At 39.7% G+C, this 20,908-nt stretch overlaps 1 protein-coding gene across 6 annotated transcripts in view; it reads right to left on the reverse strand.

Moving 5' to 3' along the window:
• The window catches only part of LTBP1 (latent transforming growth factor beta binding protein 1), a 456,087-nt gene that overhangs the window by 276,417 nt on the left and 158,762 nt on the right, over nucleotides 1–20,908 (reverse strand). For all 6 annotated transcript variants that reach the window (XM_017870629.1, XM_017870628.1, XM_017870625.1 and 3 more), the window contains one exon: nucleotides 16,430–16,599. In XM_017870629.1, the coding sequence (XP_017726118.1) occupies nucleotides 16,430–16,599 (170 nt within the window). The remainder of the gene's footprint in view (nucleotides 1–16,429; nucleotides 16,600–20,908) is intronic.

The raw sequence follows: 20,908 nt of genomic DNA on the forward strand, positions 1-20,908 counted from the left end.
AAAAAAAAAAAAAGAGTCAAAAGACAAGGCAGAAAAGAAAACCAAAACCTCCTGGGTCCTGAACACACATTCTGAGCCACTGGAGCTGCCAGGCCAGAAGTAGATATCTTGATGTGCCTCTAAGGGATCCCAATTCTTTCACGCAAGCAATAAAAATTCAGAGCAAACAAAAATGAAATTATAAACTTGAATGCATTATATTGTAAGAATCACCAAAGAAGTCAAAGATATGAACATTTTTGCAACGGCCAAAATAACTCTCAAGTTTGATGGATTCGATGGAGAGAAAAATCTGTTGAAGCAGTTATATAGAAAATTGGCATTTTAAAATCTCTAAATTAATTTAGAATTAGAGTATCAGGGAATCCAAGCTTGCAGAATACTGATTCTGTCATTTACTTCATTTTTTTTTTTTTTTTTTCCCAGTACAAACTTCTCTCTGGCTCAGTTTTAAATGAATGCATCCAATGGCCCCAACTACTCCCCCCACGGGACTACTGCCAAACTCAATAGAGCTCATCATTAGGAAAGATTTCAGCCTCAATATCCTTTTCTCAAAATCATATATATCTAGCTACGCTCCAGCATTATGTGATAAATAAAACTGAAAAATGATCAGTTGCCAATAAACAAATTACTGATGCATAATTGTACACTGTAAATTTTCCAGCTGTCAGTTAATTCTTTTTAGGTTGACCATTTTCAGTTTCCTCATTTCCTTTGACTTTCATTAAAAGAGTGCCTCTTCTGTTAAACACTGTGATGGTTTTAAAATATGCTCACAAATTCCCTGATACTTCTCTCTTTAAGAGATGAAATCTAAAAGTCTAATCTCCCCTTGGACATAGGCTGGTTTTTGTGAATCTTGTCTAAGAACAAACCAGACATGGTGGCTAATGCCTGTAATCCCTGCACTTTGGGAGGCTAAGGCGGGAGGATGGCTTGAGTTCAGGAGATCGAGACTAACACTGGCAACACAGCAAGACCCTGTTTCTAAAAAATAAAAAAATAAATAACAGAATAAAAATGGAATGATGCTTTGCAACTTCAGAGACTACATCATAAAAGACACTGTGGCTTCTGCCTTGGTCTGTCTCTGTTGGATCACTCACTCTGGGGGAAGCCAACTCCCATGCTATGAGAATGATCAAGCAGTCTAAGGTGAGACACACTCATGGGGCAAAGAACTGAAGTCTCCTGTCAACAGTCACATGAGTGAACCACCTTTAAAGTATCTTCTAGGCCCAGTCAAGCCTTCAGGTAACTGCAGCTCTTACTAATATCCTGATTGGAATTTCATAAAAGAAACTGAGCCAGAACCAACCAACTGAGGTCCCTCTAAATTCCTGAACCACAGAAACTCTTAAGGTAATGTTTATGGCTTTAAACCACTACAGTTTGGAGTAATTTTTATGCAACAACTGATAACTAACATAAACATACACACACACAAAACACGTTCCTCTTCCCTTCTGCTTTTCTTTCTGCCCAGATTCTGAGAACAACAGAAATTATGGACCTTTCTAAATGCACAAAAACACCGTCTACGTGAATGGCAGTGTGCCTACTAGGCTACAAAGAGCAAACACACACAACAATCATGTAAGCTGCAATCACACCCATTTTGCCAGCAAGGAAACCACAGAGATGTTCATCAGAAGCTTGACCATGGTTGTTCTATTAGGAAACTAAGTGAAGTTGGGATTTTAATGCAAGCCCTTGTTCTTTCTTTCCTCAATATACCCCAATGCCTCTCCTATACTTGTAATGAGCATTACTATGAAAAATATATGACACTTAGGAAAGTGAATGCTATATGCTTGGGAAATTAGGATGAGGGAGAGAGAAACAAGAATAGATGAAGCACCTATGTTATGTGTTCTGTAGTATGCTAGATATCTTATATCGACTTCATCTCACTTCATTCTCACAACAGTCCTACAGAACAAGTCTTAAGATCTTTATCTGTAAGACAAAGAAACTGACAATAAGAAGTTCAAAGGAAAAGAACACAATAAAACGATCCACACGCTCTACCCTTTAGGATGTTGAACCCAGAGCGCATAAAAAGACACTCAGAATAATGCCATCCAACCTATCTACCTCACAAGACTGTGGCAGGGGCCGTGTGAAATAAATTGTATGGATATCATTTATAGGTTGTAAAATTCTATGCGAATCAAAGAAAAAATCCTTACACGTGGTCAGTTTTAACTGGAGCAACTGTTAGAAAAGCTCAAACCAGTAGTGACACTTAAACCATGATATACTATAGAGCAAAACATATAACCACTTCTAAATCTAGGAAAATTTTCATCTTGGGATATTTGCTTTCAGATCATAACTATTATTAAAGACTCTAGAATAACGCAAGATTCTACTGTGGACTTTGGTTCCACCGTCATTTCCAGATATAACCTGATAATCTGACTTTGTTTGACAGGGATCCTAATGAACGTCAACCAGCTGTAGGAACCCACTGATTAGAAAGGTTTACTCTGCATCTGAATAATTTTTTTTTTTTTTTTTTGAGACAATCTTGCTCTGTCTCCCAGGCTGGAGTGCAGTGGCACAATCTCGGCTCACTGCAACCTCCGCCTTCTGGGTTCAAGTGATTCTCCTGCCTCAGCCTGCCAAGTAGCTGGGATTACAGACATGCACCACCATGCCCGGCTAATTTTTGTATTTTTAGTAGAGATGGGGGTTTCACCATGTCAGCCAGGCTGGTCTCAAACTCCTGACTTCAAGTGATCTGCCTGCCTTAGCCTCCTAAAGTGCTGGGATTACAGGCATGAGCCACTGTGCCTGGCCGCATTTGAGTAATTTTTGTTAAGCTAAACAACTCTTGTTAGCAGCTCTATAGTTACATAACAAATTTTTAAAACATGTTATTGTGTTAAAAGTCTTACATATAATACAATTTTAAAATATCTAAAATATAGTCACATTTTGACTTTGCACTCGCCTACAGATAACTCACACAAAGGGCTAAAGTGTCACTTTTTTCCAGTGAATAAGATTGATTTCTGTAATTTTAAACTCATTTTTTTGGTTCCTAACTTAAGGAATACATTTTAAGTAGTAGTCAAGTAATATGCAAGTATTATAATGTAACATATTTAATTAATGCATATAAAGTACTTAGTACCATGGTTGGCATGCAGAAAGTGCTAAATAGATGAGGAGGAGGAGGGTGGAACTTACCTCATGTCTTTGCTGAGACAAAGGAGCCTATGTCCTAACTACCTGACCTTCGATAACAAGAATTCAATTTACAATATCTTCAGCACATTTGTTTGTATTTTCTTGCATAGAGTATATGTTCTTAAGGTATATTAAGGTGTGGTTTGGAAACTGGGATCTCTGACAAGAAACAACATGAATCCCTTTCTCCATTAATATTCTTTGAAAAACCCCTTCAAAGAGAGGCATCTAATTTTGCTAGATTTCCATGTTCAAGACATGGCACAGCATGCCTGCTATGTACTTACACACATACCGCACTGCGGTTGCCAGAAAACCCATACCAAAAAAAAAGATGAATGAACAGAAGGCATGATGGGATCCCAGGAATCTTACTGAAAAGGTTTCCCAATCCACATTCACTAACTGAAGCTAGACATTCTCCATTCCATGTGGGAAAGAATCCCCCAGACCTGAGAAGGCTTCTTTTAAAAATTCCAATGGAAGCTTAGACATGAATATGGCAATACCATCAAGGTCCTAGTAACCCACAGTCCAGGTAGAACAATTCTCCAAGTGTTGCAGAGGTCTCAGGGAACTGATGGAACTGACCCACCCACTCCTCTTTCCATGTGCCAAGCTTGCTTAGAAGTGAATGTGGATAGGACTAAGAGCTATAAAGGGAGTGAGGAAAAGCTGAGCAGCTGGGTTTTCCCTCTCTAGAAGTCAAGCTTTTGTGCTGCACATAATCAGGACATGCAGCTGTTACACAGCAAAGTAGAAATAGAACTTGTATTAGCTGAGGTCTCTTGCCTACAAAACAACAAGAGGGTGCACATTATCTCGAGCAACAGGATGTTCAAGTGCGATTGGGTACAGCAAGAAGGAGACAGAAGTCTCAAGAGAACCCGGAACCCAGAACCAGCTGGCCATATAAGCCAAACCTCATGGAGGCTAAGACACAGCTGAGTAACTGAAAAGATGTTCAGAATCCACAGCACTGGTAGCAACCCCATTATATGCTGCCCATGACTACCTCCCTTCAGAAATGCTGCTGAACTTCATTCTTGTACCCAACATTAACATGGTAGGATTGGCTACTTCTCTGGCTACTTCTGCTTCTTTTCGGTATTATATTTCCGTTCCAGTTACTTACTGTTCAATTCTAACTTACGAATTCCTTAAGAGAGATTCTGATTAATCTAATTTCATCAACATCATTCCTGTTTGGGAAAGTGCCTCTGCCATGCCACCTTACAGGCAGCTGCCACCTCAGATTGGTTTTACTTGAGTCAAGCGCCTACCTGTTTTCCAGTCTACTGTGGCCAGAAGGTGAGATCACCCATAACATCACTTTTACCGAAAGGCAGCCTGTCTGATTACAATAGTTATCATCTGCTCTAAGACTAATGATTGATTTGTCCAGATTGTTTTAAAAAGTAAATATGCCCTGCTGAAATGGTAATTTTGGAAAAAACAACAGATTTCAAGGGAATTGGCATGTCAGCAGACCGGATGCATATGCCTTTTTCATGATAGATTCATGGTAGAAGAAGGAAGAGAGGAAACACGCAAATCCTCTTGAAGTTCCCACTCAGAACCCACAGACTCGTTCCACCCACACTCGATAGGTCAAAGTCACATGGTCAAGCCTGGTGTCAAAGGGACTAGCCAAATCCACGATCCCCACAGAAAGCCATGGCAAGATGGCGGGGCGGGGGTGGTGGAAGAACTAGAAAGAACTATGCATATGTTATACAATCTACCATGTTTATTATTTATTCTCGGATGAATAAAATGTTAGGGGAGAAAGTCAAATCGGTCAGAGAATCATTCTTAACAAAACTATATCCACCACCTTTTCTCTCCTATAAAGACAAACTAAAGTGCATTTAAATATTCCTTCATTTTCATTAAATTTCCACAGTTACCAAAACCAAAACAAACAAACAGAAACTCTTTGGACCAGAAAGCATGTACCTAACTGAATCACAAAAGGTCAGTACAGTATTTTTGACTGATGAATAAAGGAAAAAAATATAAACCAAAAGATTTTGTTTGGGGGAGGATTACACTGTAACCTTCTAAAGTAAAGCAGATGCATGCTCCAGCCAGCTCCTCCATGGAATGTAAGCTGAAAGCGTGGGAGGAAGAGCTCTTGGTTTCTGCTGGATCTCAGTCAAGCAGTTGCACTCATGAGATGCACCTGTAGCCATTAAGGGGTGTTGGTTAAACAAGGAGCCCAGCTGCCGGGTGCCTGTGCTTCCAGGCCTTGTTAGGGAAGAGCACTCAATCCCACACAAGAAGCCCAGAGGCCATCAACACAGGCACGACCACCGCCCTCTCACCTGCTCTCCGGATGCTTTTCTTTCTCTCACCAAAGCTTTCTAAATCTGTTTATAGGATACAAGGACTTTCAAATAATTACGATGTTTTTCACAAAACACTGCGTATTTGAAATATTTTCATTCAATAAGAAAAAAAAAGCTAGAACCTTGGAAAAGCAAACTTGTGAAGTGCAGTTAGGGCTATAAGAATTTTTCTTAATGGAGCTTCCTTTATGGATAATGTAAGAAACAAAAAAAAAAAAAAAAAAGACTTTACAAAATTTATTTCCACTGAAGAAAATCAGACTAATTAGAAAGTTTTCCAACAGAACTAAAAGAAAATGTATTTAAAAGTGGTCAGAAAGTGGATCTAATGAGAAATAACGATGATAATCACCAAAGTCAGCTCCATGCTAATTATATTTACTCAGGGAGAGACTTGGGGATTATTTTTCCCAACTTGCATACCATGCTAAGTATTAAGAAATTGCATGTAAGTCTGAGTAGTCAACCACGTACTAAAGAGGTTCTGTAGTCTTTTAATAGCATAGTACTTTGCTTAATAAAGATGATATTTAATTGCAAAAAAAGTTACTTTAAAAAATACACATAAAATACTGTTGGTGGGAGTATAAATTAGTTCAATCATTGTGGAAAGCAGTTTGGCAATTCCTCAAAGAGCTAAAAGCAGAACTACCATTCAACCCAGCAATCCCATTATTGGATATATACCCAGAGGAATAGAAATCATTCTACCTTAAAGACACATGCACGTGAATGAATGTTCATTGCAGCACTATTCACAATAGCAAAGACATGGAATCATCCTAAATGCTCATCAATAACAGACTGGATAAAGAAAATATGGTACATATATGCCATGAAATACTATGCAGCCATAAAAAAGAATGAGATCATGTCTCCTGCAGAAACATGGATGGAGCTGGAGACTATTATCCTTAGTAAACTATGCAGGAACAGAAAACCAAATACCACATGTTCTCACTTGTAAGTGGGAGCTAAATGATAAGAACTTCTGAACACAAAGAAGGGAACAACAGACCCTGGGGTCTACTTGAAGTGGGAAGGTAAAAGGAGGGAAAAGGGCAGAAAAGATAACTATTATACTGGGCTTAATACCTGGGTGATGAAATAATCTGTAAAACCCCCGTGACGCGTGTTTACCTATGTAACACACTTTCACATGTACCTCTAATCCTAAAAGTTAAAAAAATACACATATATATACTTGATTGAATATATGTATGTATATATACATACAGCCATCATACATATATACACGTACGTATTTCTTGGTTTAAAGTTTGCTTGTCAGAAGAATTAATATAACCATATTGCAATTACCTCTTAGGAAACAAAGTTGTTCTCCAGTCATGTATTAATTTCTACCTCCTTTGTATGGGAACAAAAAGAAATTAGGGCAGCCAGAGTAGCGTCAATATTCAGGATATATTAAAAAACAAACAATGCAGAACTAAAATTACAGAAAATAACACAAAGCCATTTTTAAGAAATGTCACATATAAAATATAAGAAAGGTATTTATGGGCCGGGCACAGTGCTCTCGCCTGTAATTCCAGCACTTTGGGAGGCTGAGGCGGGTGGATCACAAGGTCAGGAGATCGAGACCATCCTGGCTAACACGGTGAAACCCCGTCTCTACTAAAAATACAAAAAAATGAGCTAGGCGTGGTGGCAAGCGCCTATAGTCCCAGCTACTCCGGAGGCTAAGGCAGGAGAATGGCGTGAACCCGGGAGGCGGAGCTTGCAGTGGGCCGAGATGGCGCCACTGCACTCCAGCCTGGGAGACAGAGCAAGACTCCGTCTCAAAATTAAAAAAAAAAGAAAGAAAGAAAGGTATTTATGGATCCTTACGTCAAAGCGGGGATGGAGTTACTCCAATGCAGTCATTTTCAACATTAAAGGGACTCTTCTATAAGGAATCTAATTCATGAGAAGACAAAGCATTCTACTTTAAGTCCCTGGGAAACATCTCATGAGCAGTATTTTGCATGGGCCTATTTTATTTTGAATCAAAACTATAATTTCTATTCTAATAATGATTAATTTCCTCAAAACTCTTTCCCAATCCAGAAGTAAAATCAACTTAAACCCTCAATTTCTGGCAAAGATAGCCTAAGGCTGAGGAGGCACCATCTCTTTTCTTTTTCTTTGCTTTAGTTTCCCCACATGCAAACAGTAAATTCATTTGTATTACTTTTCCCTAGGGAAAAAAAATCAGTCTGACTCCAGAATATTCTGGAGCCATACAGTATTGACTTCTTAAAATCAGTCTCAACACCCAGAAATGTCCTTGAATTTTCTTGTTTCTTATAAACTCTTGGGCCCTTGGAATTAAAACCTTTCTCTGGCAGTGAAGACTGGTCATCGAGGAATTTAAACTACATGGTCCTTCACCCTAGAAGGTTTTTCTTCTTTGCTGTTTTCATATTGCTGGATGAGCTTCTTGGAAGTGTTTATAACCAATCCATACCTACTGTTTCACAGTTATCTTAAACTTCATGTGGCCTATCAGGGGGCAAAGAGAATAATCATGTTCGTTCGGCTTCCCTGAACTGGGATGTTACCAAATAGCTCTCAGATATACCATCCTCCCCTCCACGCCCTAACCCAGGATAACGTGCATGACAAGACTGCTCATGAACTTTTCTTTGCAATAGATCATATCCTGTCCTTAAATGAAATCTGGATTCCCAAGGATACCAGCTCAGCAGAACCCTGTTCATCCACATTCACCAGAATGCCTTCTCAGGTGTCAGTCTGTACACAGTTATAATGTTGTTTTACTGTCTAGGCTTTCAGACCAAAGAATTTGCCATAAATCAGTGAAAAGTAGATGTCTTTCTTTCAGGAATCTTCAGTACTAACATCCACATGGTCATACAGCTGGGAAACTGGCTCAGGGTTCCTGATTCCTACACAGAATTGTGTATGGGACAAGCAGCTTAAGGAACTCGCTGATTTTGCAAGGAAAAAAGCACAAAGCTTTATCATTATTCCTTCTTTAAAACAGTTTGTTTTCACACCTAACATTACTCTTAAATGCTTAAGCAGTTTTTGTTGGTTTTCATCAGCTCTTGTAAGGTCATTTATGGCTGGTCCAACTTCCACTGCCTTTTAGTACCCACTAGGTTGGTGTAAGCCAATCCCAAAGATACGTTTTTTGTTGTTGTTGTTGTTTTTTGCACACAAGTTAAAGGTAGTCTCCATGCAAGGAGGGCTTTCAATGCTGCAGAACGTGTTCTCTGGAAGTCTTCTCTCCCAAGGACCCCCTTGGTCCATCTGGAAAGCTCTGCCCTGTAAGGCTCCCAATCAATCTGTCAGGACCTGTCAGCAAGGATGTCTCAGAGGAGCAGTGTTGCCCACACACTAGATTTCTCCTGCTACTGCTTCTGTTCTCTCTTCACATGAGTGTGATTACCATCCATATCCTAAACTTCAACATCCACATTAAGGCTACAACAGTTCTCAGGACCAGACGCTTCCTCAACAGCATTTTCAAATGGCTCCTCCTCTGAAGATCTCCAGATTGCAATTCATCCCATGCATAAGAATGTTGCTCCAATTCCCCTCATCTATACTTACTATATTTGCCTTTATCCAATTGCCACCCCAAGGATTTTCCCATCTTCTGCAGCATCTATCCCATAATGGGTGCTCTCAACTATACCAGGGACACCTCCCATGAGCATGTGGTAACTGGCACTAGGCATCCAGAGCCTTTAAGCAATGTTCTTGCCCACCTCCCTGAAGTGGCTGGCATAAGCAGATCTGTCCATGTTAAATACTGCCTATCTCCTAACATTCAGCTTTGTTTTACCAAAGCAAAAATCTTGAATGTCTCCTCTAAGTCTCTGCCAAACCACTCTGCTCTCTCACTCAGGGCAACCAGGAAGACCCAGACAATCTTACTGGTAACCTCTTTGTGGTATCAGACTGCAACCATAAAGAATCTTCGCTCCAGACACATGAACTTCCTTTTACAAGGGGAGACAAAACCATTTATCATCAAACCCTGAGATGTTTTCATAACTTGCCATGCTTCTTAATGTCAATCTGAACTGAAGCCTGAAGGCTAATGCTACAGGCAAGACATTCAACCATAGTATTAATAAAAGTAAAAAGAAGAGGCCTTGTGTGTCCAAAGCGTCCATACTTCTCTTAGTGTGGAACTATGGACTGCGATCAAGCCAGAACTGGGATTCAGGAGTTCAGGCCACAAAGCTGCCGCTATGAGAACAACAGATTCTCTGCATCTGTCTCAGACCAGAGCTCAGGAGACCTGGGGAGCTGTTCTATGTTCAAATGGAGGTGCCAGATTTCAGTCAGCCCGTGATTGATGGCTGGGAGTCAAGCTGCCCCAGCCTGTTGCAAAGACTGAGAGAGGGCAGCACAGACCAGAACTCAGGGTTAAGATGTCTCCCGTGGTGCCAGCACGGGTGGGAATTACATTTTCTTCTGTCAGAAGTCACTTAACAGGGACCCTGTGTGTGCTTCTTCACTTCTATGGTTTCTTATTTAAACAAAAAAGGTTAGGTGTAACACTTGAAGTAAAAAGTGGGCTTGACCTCACTTTTCCTTTCCTTTCCTTTTTTTTTTTTTTTTTTTCTCTTGCAATTTAATGCTACTACGTGTTTGGAAATGCCAGTCATTTCTCTCTCTCTCCCCGCTACATTAGCACATCAGATGACAACTAGGCAATTTTTTTAAGAGCCTGAGTTATATCTATTTAAAGATTTTTAAGAAATTACTGTATAAAACATGACATCTGCCTTTCCTGAAGTTATTTAACACTTTAAGTAAACAGTGGGCTTGTCCTCACTTTTCTTTTTTTTTTCTTTTTTTTGCAATTTAACAGTACTATGTGTTTGCAAATGCCAGTCATTTCTCTCTCTCTTTCTCCCCCACGTTAGCACATCAGGAGATAAATTGGCAAATTTTTTTAAGAGCCTGAGCTATATTCTGTTTAAAGACCTTTAAGAAGTTACTGTTTAAAACATGACAGCTGCCACTCCTAAAATTTAAAACTTCTGCTTTGTTGAATTTAAAGAACTAAAACTTTAGATGACTTTGAAATATAAGTATCCTATTTAAAATCTAAGCCCATCTTGAGAGAACAACAACTGGAATAAGCAATGAGAAATCCAATTTGGAGAAGTTCAAATTTCTAAATCATTCCAAATATTAAAGTGATGTAGTAGAAAAAGGACTAAGGAGGCAAACGCTTAAATTGGAGCTTCTCTAATCTTTTAGATCTTCTTTGCACAGTCTGGAAACCAGTTGTCTAGGGAACCATGTCAGTTACATGGCCATTGCTGCTCATCCTAAAGATCTCCTTTATAAGTAGCTCTACGATCTATCTTAGTAAGTCCTTCGGCGTCTTATAACCATGACGATAAATACGTCCTTCCACCATAGACTGTACTTAAAATATTATTTGCTGGCTTTAATATTATAAAACATTCCATATCATTTTTACTACGACAGCCCATAGTATGATGTAGACACTTACTATACCCTCAAGGACTTTTTCTAGCACGTTGTATCAAACTAATCTCTTTTTGTGTGAGTTACTTGGGTTTGCTCCTGAACATGTGCTATTCTAATCTTGACTGACCATTTTTATAAGATGGTCTTCCAAATGTTATGTCATTTCCATTTTCTTCCTCTGGGTTAAAAAATATATATATATACACTATACTAAACACAATATAATTTGGTTTACATACTGAATTCTTTCCTACAAGTCACCAATGAAAACACTGTATAAAGCAGACCCCACCCCTACCCCATACCACCCTTAAGACTTCTGAGAGCTTATGAGCTCAATTCCTTGGAGCTGAAACTGAGTCTCATAGCTATCTACTTGGCAATAATTTTTCATAAATATTTGTTATTTTAAATTGAGATATGATTCACATGCCACAGAATTCACCCTTAAGTGTATAATTAAGTTTTTTGGTTTTTTTTTTTTTTTTTTAGGATTTTCAGGTTGTGCAACCAGCATGACAACCTAATTCCAGAACATTTTCACCACCCCAAAAGAAACCTCTTACCTATGAATAACTATTCCCTATTCCCACTCTCCCCTGTCCCTGGCAACCGCTAATCTTCTTTCTCTGTCTGTGGATTTGCCTACTTTGGACGTCTTACAGAAATGGACTCACATAGCATGTAGTCTGGATTCTTTCACTCAGCCTGTTTTCAAAGTTCATCCATGTTGCAGCATCTATCAATATCTTATTCCTTTTTATGGCTGAGTAGTACTCCTACACTGTATAGAGATATATAGCTCAGTTTATTTATCCATTCATCAGTTGATGGACATTTGGAGTTGTTCCCACTCTCTTGGCTATTACAAGTAATGTTGCTATGAACTTTCATGTACAAGTTTTTGTGTGAACATATGTTTTCAGTTCTTTTGGATATATAGCTAGGTGTGGAATTGCTGGGTTATATAACTCTATATTTAACTTTTTTGAGAAACTCATGCAGTAGTTTAATGTGATACTGTGTTGTGATATGGCTGGTACTGGTTCATCCCATAAAAATATTTCTACCAATACCAAAACGTTTTCTACAAGCAATCAGGAGTAACATCCCATTCCTTTCCCAATTGCTGTGTGGCCTGTCATTCTAAAATTAAAAGAAACTAGACTTATCTAACACAAGCAGTTTCCTGGTAGTTCATGCTTTTCTGGGTGCCTTCAAACTAAGTGGAAACATATCTGAGAATTGTCATGCTCTGGAGGGTGGGTTGGTGGGGACACTAAAAATGAAGGACAGCTGCTAGAGGCAAGGCCTCTTGGGCAGCATTTGTCATGTTCCAGGCACCAATGAATCAGGTCCAATATCTAGATGTTTTCAGTGGGATGAGAGACTATGAGTCTCTAGATCAAGAACTGGCAAACTATAGCCCATGAGCCAAATCCAGCCACCTGATCTCCTACAACCCGAGAGGTAAGAATGATATTTACATGTTTAATAGATACATTTTAAACAGCTATATAAATATCTACCTAAGATCCTCAATTTGCCTATTGTCTCAGAAAGTCTAAAGTACTCCCTAAAAGTTTGCCAATCCCTTCTCTAGATGATACTGATGCAAATTAAATTATTTTAAGGCCAACAAATAAAGCAGAACACTAAAAGTTATTAATTTGTCACTAGAAATATCCCTTACCAGCTGGGCACGGTGGCTTATGCCTGTAATCCCAACACGTTGGGAGGCCAAGATGGGCGGATCACTTGAGGTCAGGAGTTCGAGACCAGCCTGGCCAACATGGTGAAACCCTGTCTCTACTAAAAATACAAAAACTAGCTGGGCAGTAGTGGTGCACACCTGTAATTCCAGCTACTCAGGAGGCTGAGGCAGGAGAATCGCTTGAGCCTGGGAGGCAGAGGTTGTGGTGAGCTGAGATCGTGCCACTGCATCCCATTATTCATAATAGCCAAGAGAATGGGAACAACCCCAAATGTCCATCAACTGATGAATGCATAAACAAACTGAGATATATATCTCTATACAATGTGGGAGTATTACTCAGCCATAAAAAGGAATAAGATACTGATATATGCTATAACACGGATGAACTTTGAAAAGACGCTGTAAAAAAAAAAGATATCCTTTACCAATGACCAGAGAACACTCAGCACAGGATATCAAGTTACCTAGAAAGTGACTAAGAAGACTGGTAAATATACAGAATCAAATTAGGAAAAGCAGTGTGTACACATTGGATGGGGATGGTGAATTGTGTTACCAAAACTCTGGCAAAATCCATAAAATAGTCATCCCTCCCAAAAGAAAGCACCTCACTAGCAACTTGGTTAGTTTCTCTCTATCTATAATGTTTTATCTGGAGAGTGCTACGTTTGACACATTAATGTATTTTACTTTACTTAATCCATCGCCTCCATCCTCATCTCTTTCCTGCTTATTCAAAACAATTGTTCTTTTTCTCTTACCAAGTGTTGAGAGCAAATCCTTATTCCCTTGGGCTTGTAAACTACTGTCCCCTCCTATTATGAGCTAAAAGTTGCACAGTGCTTAGAGCTCAAGGTATGCATTATTATTATTGCTCTTGTAATGTATCAATTATTAAACATACCAACTGGTAATTACTGTAGACCCCCTGTTTAATCACTTTTAAAGGGAGAAGATAAGACTTGTTATTGCCAAACTAAATGTCTTCTCTAGTTCTAGTAGCTTCTCAAAAGTAATGGCAGTGGACTACTATGACATACCTCACTCCTTCAATTTCACTCCAAGATACATCATGCTCAAATGATCTTAGCATCTTCTATTTTTCTAAAGAATCACAAGTATCAGTTTCTGTTTGACCTTCAAATCTTTCAGCACAATAAGAAATTAATCTGTTTGCATTTGATCCCTTCTGTAAATATGAAAATGAAGATGCTAAAAGCTGCTTTTCCTCAGACTTCTCTGACTAACTTTTCCTTCCTTTCTGTTCCATGTAAGGCTTCCTTGGAGCCTCCTCTTTTACCTACCACAGAATGGGAGTATGCAGAGACAGAGTATGTTTAGGTCCTTCCTACTACGTGTACCTCCTTTCCAGTTTTAATCATCTTTTGTGGTTCTTACTCCATTTTGCTATTTCAGTATCCTTCATGGTCCTGCCAAATTACCTCTTAAAAACTTTCCAACTAGCCCTCCAGCTCTCGGTAGAGCTCTGGCCTCGGCAAAAATAACCACATCTCCCTTCTTGCCTTTCCTACATGCTTAACTCTTTCAGTTAATTCCTGAGCTTTTTGAACAACAGCCATCTTTTAGGGGGTTTGAGCAGAGAACACCATCACTGTGATAATGTATATTAGTCTACATTCTTTTACTAGCTCCCTACTGTGTAGAAAATATATTTAAACAGGATGAATGGGAAAGTTATGGACAGAACAGATAAGAAACTTATCTTCACAGTCTTCTAAAATATAATTTCATCTTTCAGAACACAGTTCAACCAAGATTTGAGAGTTTAAAATACATATATACACATGAGTGTGGGAATACACAGAGTGGGAATTTTCATTCCAACGACAAATTATAGAAAACAAATCAAAACCACAGTCTAGTCTCTAGTCTTAATACCAGTGTTCTCTAACCATCTTTTCCTGATACCTCCAGATAATTCAGAATTCTCTTCTTTTATCAGTATGATCATAAACTTTAAAAACTCTCTTCCCGGATAAGTGCGGTGGCTCACGTCTATAATCCCAGCACTTTGGGAGGCCGAGACGGGCGGATCACGAGGTCAGGAGATCGAGACCATCCTGGCTAACACCATGAAACCCCATCTCTACTAATAATAGAAAAAATTAGCCGGATGTGGTGGCGGGCGCCTGTAGTCCCAGCTACTCGGGAGGCTGAGGCAGAAGAATAGCGTGAACCTGGAAGGCGGAGCTTGCAGTGAGCCAAGATCATGCCACTGTACTCCCGCCTGGGCGACAGAGTGAGACTCTGCCTCAAAAAAAAAGAAAAAAAAAAACACCTCCCATCACACTCTGATTTGGGAGCTGTTTTTAAAAAAATTGTCATCTATATAAAACCCCAAGGAAATAAGAAGTACATCTTTTACTTAATTAATTTATTTAAATGAATTTTAATTTATTCATTTAAGGAGATAAATGACAGCTTACCCTCAGAAGTGTTCTTCACAAAAAAGATCCTGTCTGTCTAGTTAAGAAGCGTAATGATAAATAGGTCATCACAGGTAACTTTTATCAGAGGATTCAGAGCACAACTGCCATAAGCCTTCACACAAAAACATGGCATTTATAGTTAAGAAAAAGATGGTGCGTGACTGTAGTCCTAGCTACTTAAGAAGCTGAGATGTGAGTAGCCACCGGTCACTGAGCAGGACCTTCTCAAAAGACAAAAAGTGGATGTACAAACCTGCTGTTAGATACTCTTTCTGTTAAATGACCAATTTTGAGGGAAGAGTCAATCACTTTAGATTCAGTACAGAAACGGGGAGGTGGAGCGGGTGTAGGGAACCAAAGCCACAACACATATGGACTTCACAAGTGCCAAACAGTAGTAAAAACTGTATCTTAACTCTTCATACTGTTCCCAGTGGTGAAAGATGGTCCTTTTCCACCTCACAACTGGCATTCTCTTTCACTACCTATGGTGCAGGCAATCAGTCAACATGTGACAGGGCAGGAAGCCGCTGGAACGAGAGTATGTGTCTAGCTCTCGCCTTTGGATGGGCTGCGCCTCACTCCTGAACAGTTTTCTCCAGATGCTGCCAGCAGACACTCTGTAATACCTAAACCACAAATCATCACACTCCCCACCCTTTGAGCCAGGCCTTGTCCTTGAGCTTCCCGCATAGTGAGATATTAACCAAGCTGGCCACTGATACAACAGTGCTTTACAAATTCAGAGAAATCTGCCATGCCAGCTGCTTGATACACTAAAAACTAGGTGAACCTTATAATGTAAAAATATCCACTGTAGGAGAACCTCAGAGAGCTATGCAGGCCATTTCAGACGTTTCACAAGGCAGGAGTCCTGGCTAGCTTACTAAAGAAAATATTTCATCAATGTAAACACATCAGACATATGACTGGACCCAAAATTAGAGCAAATATGTTAGACATGAAGCCATCTTGCAGAAACAGAATGACAGGCAGGTCACTTCAGATTCATTTCCAAAATCCAGGAAAAACTGCTTTTCCTCAGAAGAAGGAAACCATGCTAAATTTCTGCTGTCTGGTTGTTTTAGGAACCAATGTGGATTTTTTAGTGACTCTCGAATTTTATCTACTGTGACACATTAAAGCCGTCTACACTGAACCAAGCGTTTCCAATCTCTGATACCATAACTTAGGAAAATGGTTGATAACACTATACTCACGCTGAAAAGGTGCCGCAACTTGATCCTGCACGTATCTTAAAGGGAAAGAACCTTCAGTGGACTGCTCTCCCGAAATCCCCTTCTGGGCTGGAAAGTACTTGGGCTTGAGCACATATTCCTGGGTCTGGCTATGGTGAATCATCACGCTCTGGGAGGAAAGGGGAGTCACTCTGGGAAGAAACAAAATAAAGAGAAGGAATTAAATAATGGACTTTTAAAAGTCAGCTAATAAGGAAAGGATAAGAAACGAGTTAAATGTAGAAAGGAGCATCAGTTCCAGGCAAGGCTCTTTTTTTTCCCTTCAAATACTGTCACTGACCAGTTATGACATACAAGGAGGTAAATGACGGCTTACCCTCAGAAGCGTCCTTCACGAAAAAGATCCCGCCTGTCTAGTTAAGAAGCGTAATGATAAATAGGTCATCACAGCTAACTTTTATCAGAGGATTCAGAGCACAATTGCCATAAGCCTTCACACAAAAACATGGCATTTATAGTTAAGAAAAAGATGGTGCGTGACTGTAGTCCTAGCTACTCCGGAGGCTGAGATGGGACGATCACTTGAGCCCAGAAGTTTGAGGCTGGAGTGAACTATGACTGCACCACTGCACTCCGGCCTGGACGACAAGAGTAAGACCCCATCTCTAAAAACAGAAAAAAGACAAAGATGTTTACACAGACAGGTATATATTTAATAAGAGTACAGCACTGGAAATGGGAAGGGGGAAAATAGGGAAGAAAGTATAGGAAGGGAATTATGCAAGAAATCCCCACCTTGATTAGTTAAGCAAAATCAATCATAAACAATTAAAGCCTGTATTATCCAGTGGGACCTTCTAACTCTGCCTACCACTAAAGGTTAGCTGGTTAATCTCCTTAAGCCTCAGTTACCTAATCTGTACTGTAGAATCTCTGCGACCCCGAGCTGAGAAAAACAGTGATTGTAAAAATCTGAACAAATGCAAACTAAAAGAATAATAATTTTAATTCCCTTTTGAAATATAAATTACGATGCCGCTTTAGGGAAACAATTTTTTATACTGTGTCTCATAATGATATAAATCATACTATTTGAGTTAAATGTGTTATAATTATACTCTCATTATCTTTTTAATAGCACAAGTCAAGACTTCTGGAAACTTCTGAACATGATTACTATGTGCTCATCCTCCTGGTCCAACCCTTGTTTTCTGTGACAGTTCTCTTCTACCACATCTAATTCATATTTTAAAATAAGCCTCTGCCCAGATTCAGTTATTCCCTGAGGAAGAGGAATGAAAAATATAAAGAAGATATACCAACTAATTCCACAATATGCAAAATTGCTACTGAAATGGTTAGGACAGTGCATTTTTGCAGCAGGCTGAGACTTTAGAAAGGAACATGCTCTCTAATGCAATCTGACCCAAAACACTGGCCCTAAGGAGGGATGACTATCTGCACAAGGGGAAGAAATGATGCCATCGCAGTTAGTGCAAAAGGCAAATTGTCAAGCCACCCAAAACACCACCATACAATGTCTCATATCAAAAGCAGCAAAAGAAACTTTAATAGTCTCACTCTATTGCATTCGTTCTCATTGGAGCTGGTGAATGAGCTATTCCGTGGGACAAGGCATCCATGAGAGATAAAGGAATAGAAGAGGCTAGAATTAGGGTGCTTCCCTCTTAGTCAGTAATCTGGATCTACCCCTTAAAATCCTGTCATTTCAGGAAAGCCTGGAAAATCTATTTTGGGCCTGGATTTTCCCAGATGCAGTACCACGCAAGGGCACTCCCTTTGTCACCAGACTAATGACTACACTAAAAGCCTGAGGCTTAACATTGCGAACACTTTTGATGATGTAAGTGTTGTTTTGAACATTAAGTGTGTTTGGTTGGGATAGAGCAGCAAGTGAAACAGCTGGACACATCTGGTAGTGACTGGTAAGAACCACAAGTCTCTTCTGTCAGCCTCTTGGAACAGGAATCCTCCGCATCTCGGAAGCAACTTGCCCTCTGGCCACGCTGCCACCCTGTCACCATGCTACTCTGACCCACTGAGAGATGTACAGGCTAGCTCCTATTCAGGAAAGGAAAACCCAGCTTTCCAGGAGACCTTGGGCTACTGCACCTAATTCGTGCCCCAACCACAGCCAGAAAGGTAAAAGTATGGGGTCCGCCTTCTACTTGAGGTTGTCTCTTGTCTCCTCTCTGAATCAAGGAAGCAGAGGACAAGAAATGAGCTGAAAGCATACATGTGGACGGGCCCTTTTTCCCTGAATGTAACAGAAAGGTAATAAACAAACAAAGTAAAACCAAGCTGTACCAGGTCTAGAACTTAAGTAACAGCCCTCAGCCATCACTAACTTAAGGAAATCAGTAGGTAAGTGCCACTACTGTCTACATATTCCTCAAGTTACAAACACATTGCAAATATGGAGCTACACACAGCTGCCCCCACTCCCTTACCTTCTCCTGCTTCCCTCCATGACAGGGGTGCATGCACAGGTACCCCACAGGCTAATGCCCCTCTGCCCCACAGCCCCACAAAGACAGAAGCAAGGCCATGGACAGGACCCCTGCTGAGGCAAGTAGAGGAAACTGTCCCATTACTCATCCTACAACCATTATGTGAAATCACCCTATGCTCTCTTCTTTACCTTCTCCTTCATGGTTGGTGTCCACTTTTTCCTCTAATTTCATTATTCACAGTTATTTCCACTTCAGAGCACCTTGCAGTCTTACAAATATATATCCTCTTTACTTCTTCCTTTCCTTCTCTGTTACCCTGAGTATTTCAGGAAAAAGTCTCTCTCCATTTAAATTGGGATTTCCTCCTCCCTTCCCTCTTCTCCAGAAAAAGAAAACCTTTACTATCACCAGTGAACATCAAATTAGTTACAGCAATGTAACCGTAATTTTTTAAAATGGAGGACTAAACTTTAAAAGAGAAACTTAGACTACAAACTGCAGAGATTCTGCTTCAAACTGGTTGGCAGGGGCACCCATATATTTCCCCTTCCTCCAAAGATATCCTTAAAGTTTCAGGTAAGAAATTAAAAAGATATAAATCCAGGGTTGATATCTAGCTATTATGCAACAGTACAGCCACATTAGTGGTTTAAAATATTTAAATACTCTGTACTGATGAAGCACTACTATACCAATGCCCTAAGTGCCCCTCCCACTGATGGATCCCCCTGTCCCATCCACTGGGCCCCCTAAGACATCTCCTCAATCCTATAAATAAAGAGTTAACCTTTGACAGAGCTGGAGAACTCAGGGTCTCTGCTCCAGCATCCCTTCTGATTGATCCAGATCTGTTCTACACAGGTTAATAAATATGTTTCATATCATCCATTAATAAACACACAAGAGACATTTCAACAAATCTATAAGAGATTCAACGTGCACCAAGAAACACTGACTGTTGTAACAGGGTAGAGCAAGCCATGGCCTTAAAAAATATTTTTCTAACTTCCTTCACCTCAACCCACAGTAAAAAGTACATTTTACAAGGAGATCCAATCCATATCTACATACATGTCTGTGTTTTGGCATAACTAAAACATATTTTACAAAACAGTGTTTATTTACCCTTACGATGTGCAGGGCACCCTGATATGTTCTCTTCTAAGCTATTCTTTTCATATAATCTTGAGTCACTACACGTATTTCATGACTTCATGAGTTCCCTAATAGGTTACAAGCCGGTAGTTCAAGGGCACTGGTCAGGAGTCACTGTGAAAGAGTACAGACACAGAGGAAGCAGTCATCGCAGGGGACCACAGAAAGGTTAGGAATACTTAAGCCAAGTAAAGGGTGAAAATGAGACGTAGGGCTGAACAGTGTTATCTCAATTGAAAGCCTATATATGAAGACAATTGTTTTCCCCAACTCAAGCAAGGGAGGAGAAGTCAATGCCTGACTTCAAACCTTCAAAGGACAGGCTGACTTTAGTTGGTGGCTGATGACCTTAAATTGAAGCCAGTGCTCATTTACCATTCCCAAAACCCTAGGGCTCCTGAGAATTATGCTCAGATCATGCCACTGCACTCCAGCCTGGGCAACAGAGTAAAACTCTGTCTCAAAAAAAAAAAAAAAAAAAAAAAAAGACTTTCTACCAGCAAAAGATCACATATGATTTGAAGGCTCAGAGGATCACGAGCATTTTGAGCAATAAGGTATTTTAAATTTTAATTTAAAATTAATTTCAATTTTAAACAATTAATGTACTTTTTTTAGACATAATGCTATTATACATTTAATGGACTAAGGTATAGTGTAAACATAACTTTTACATGTACTTGCAAACCAAAATATTCATGTGACTTGCTTTTTTGGGATACTCACTTTCTTGCGATGGTCTGGATGTGAACCCTCAGTATTTCCCAGTGTGCCTATAATGACTTTGGGAGGAAGGCTGGGGGACAGGGGGTAAAGTAAAAAAGCTAAGTCTTCATTTACTAGAGCAAGACATTTTAGACAACATCTAAAG

This window comes from Rhinopithecus bieti, unplaced genomic scaffold, assembly GCF_001698545.2.
Source record: "Rhinopithecus bieti isolate Rb0 unplaced genomic scaffold, ASM169854v2 scaffold_5341, whole genome shotgun sequence".
NCBI lineage: Eukaryota > Metazoa > Chordata > Mammalia > Primates > Cercopithecidae > Rhinopithecus > Rhinopithecus bieti.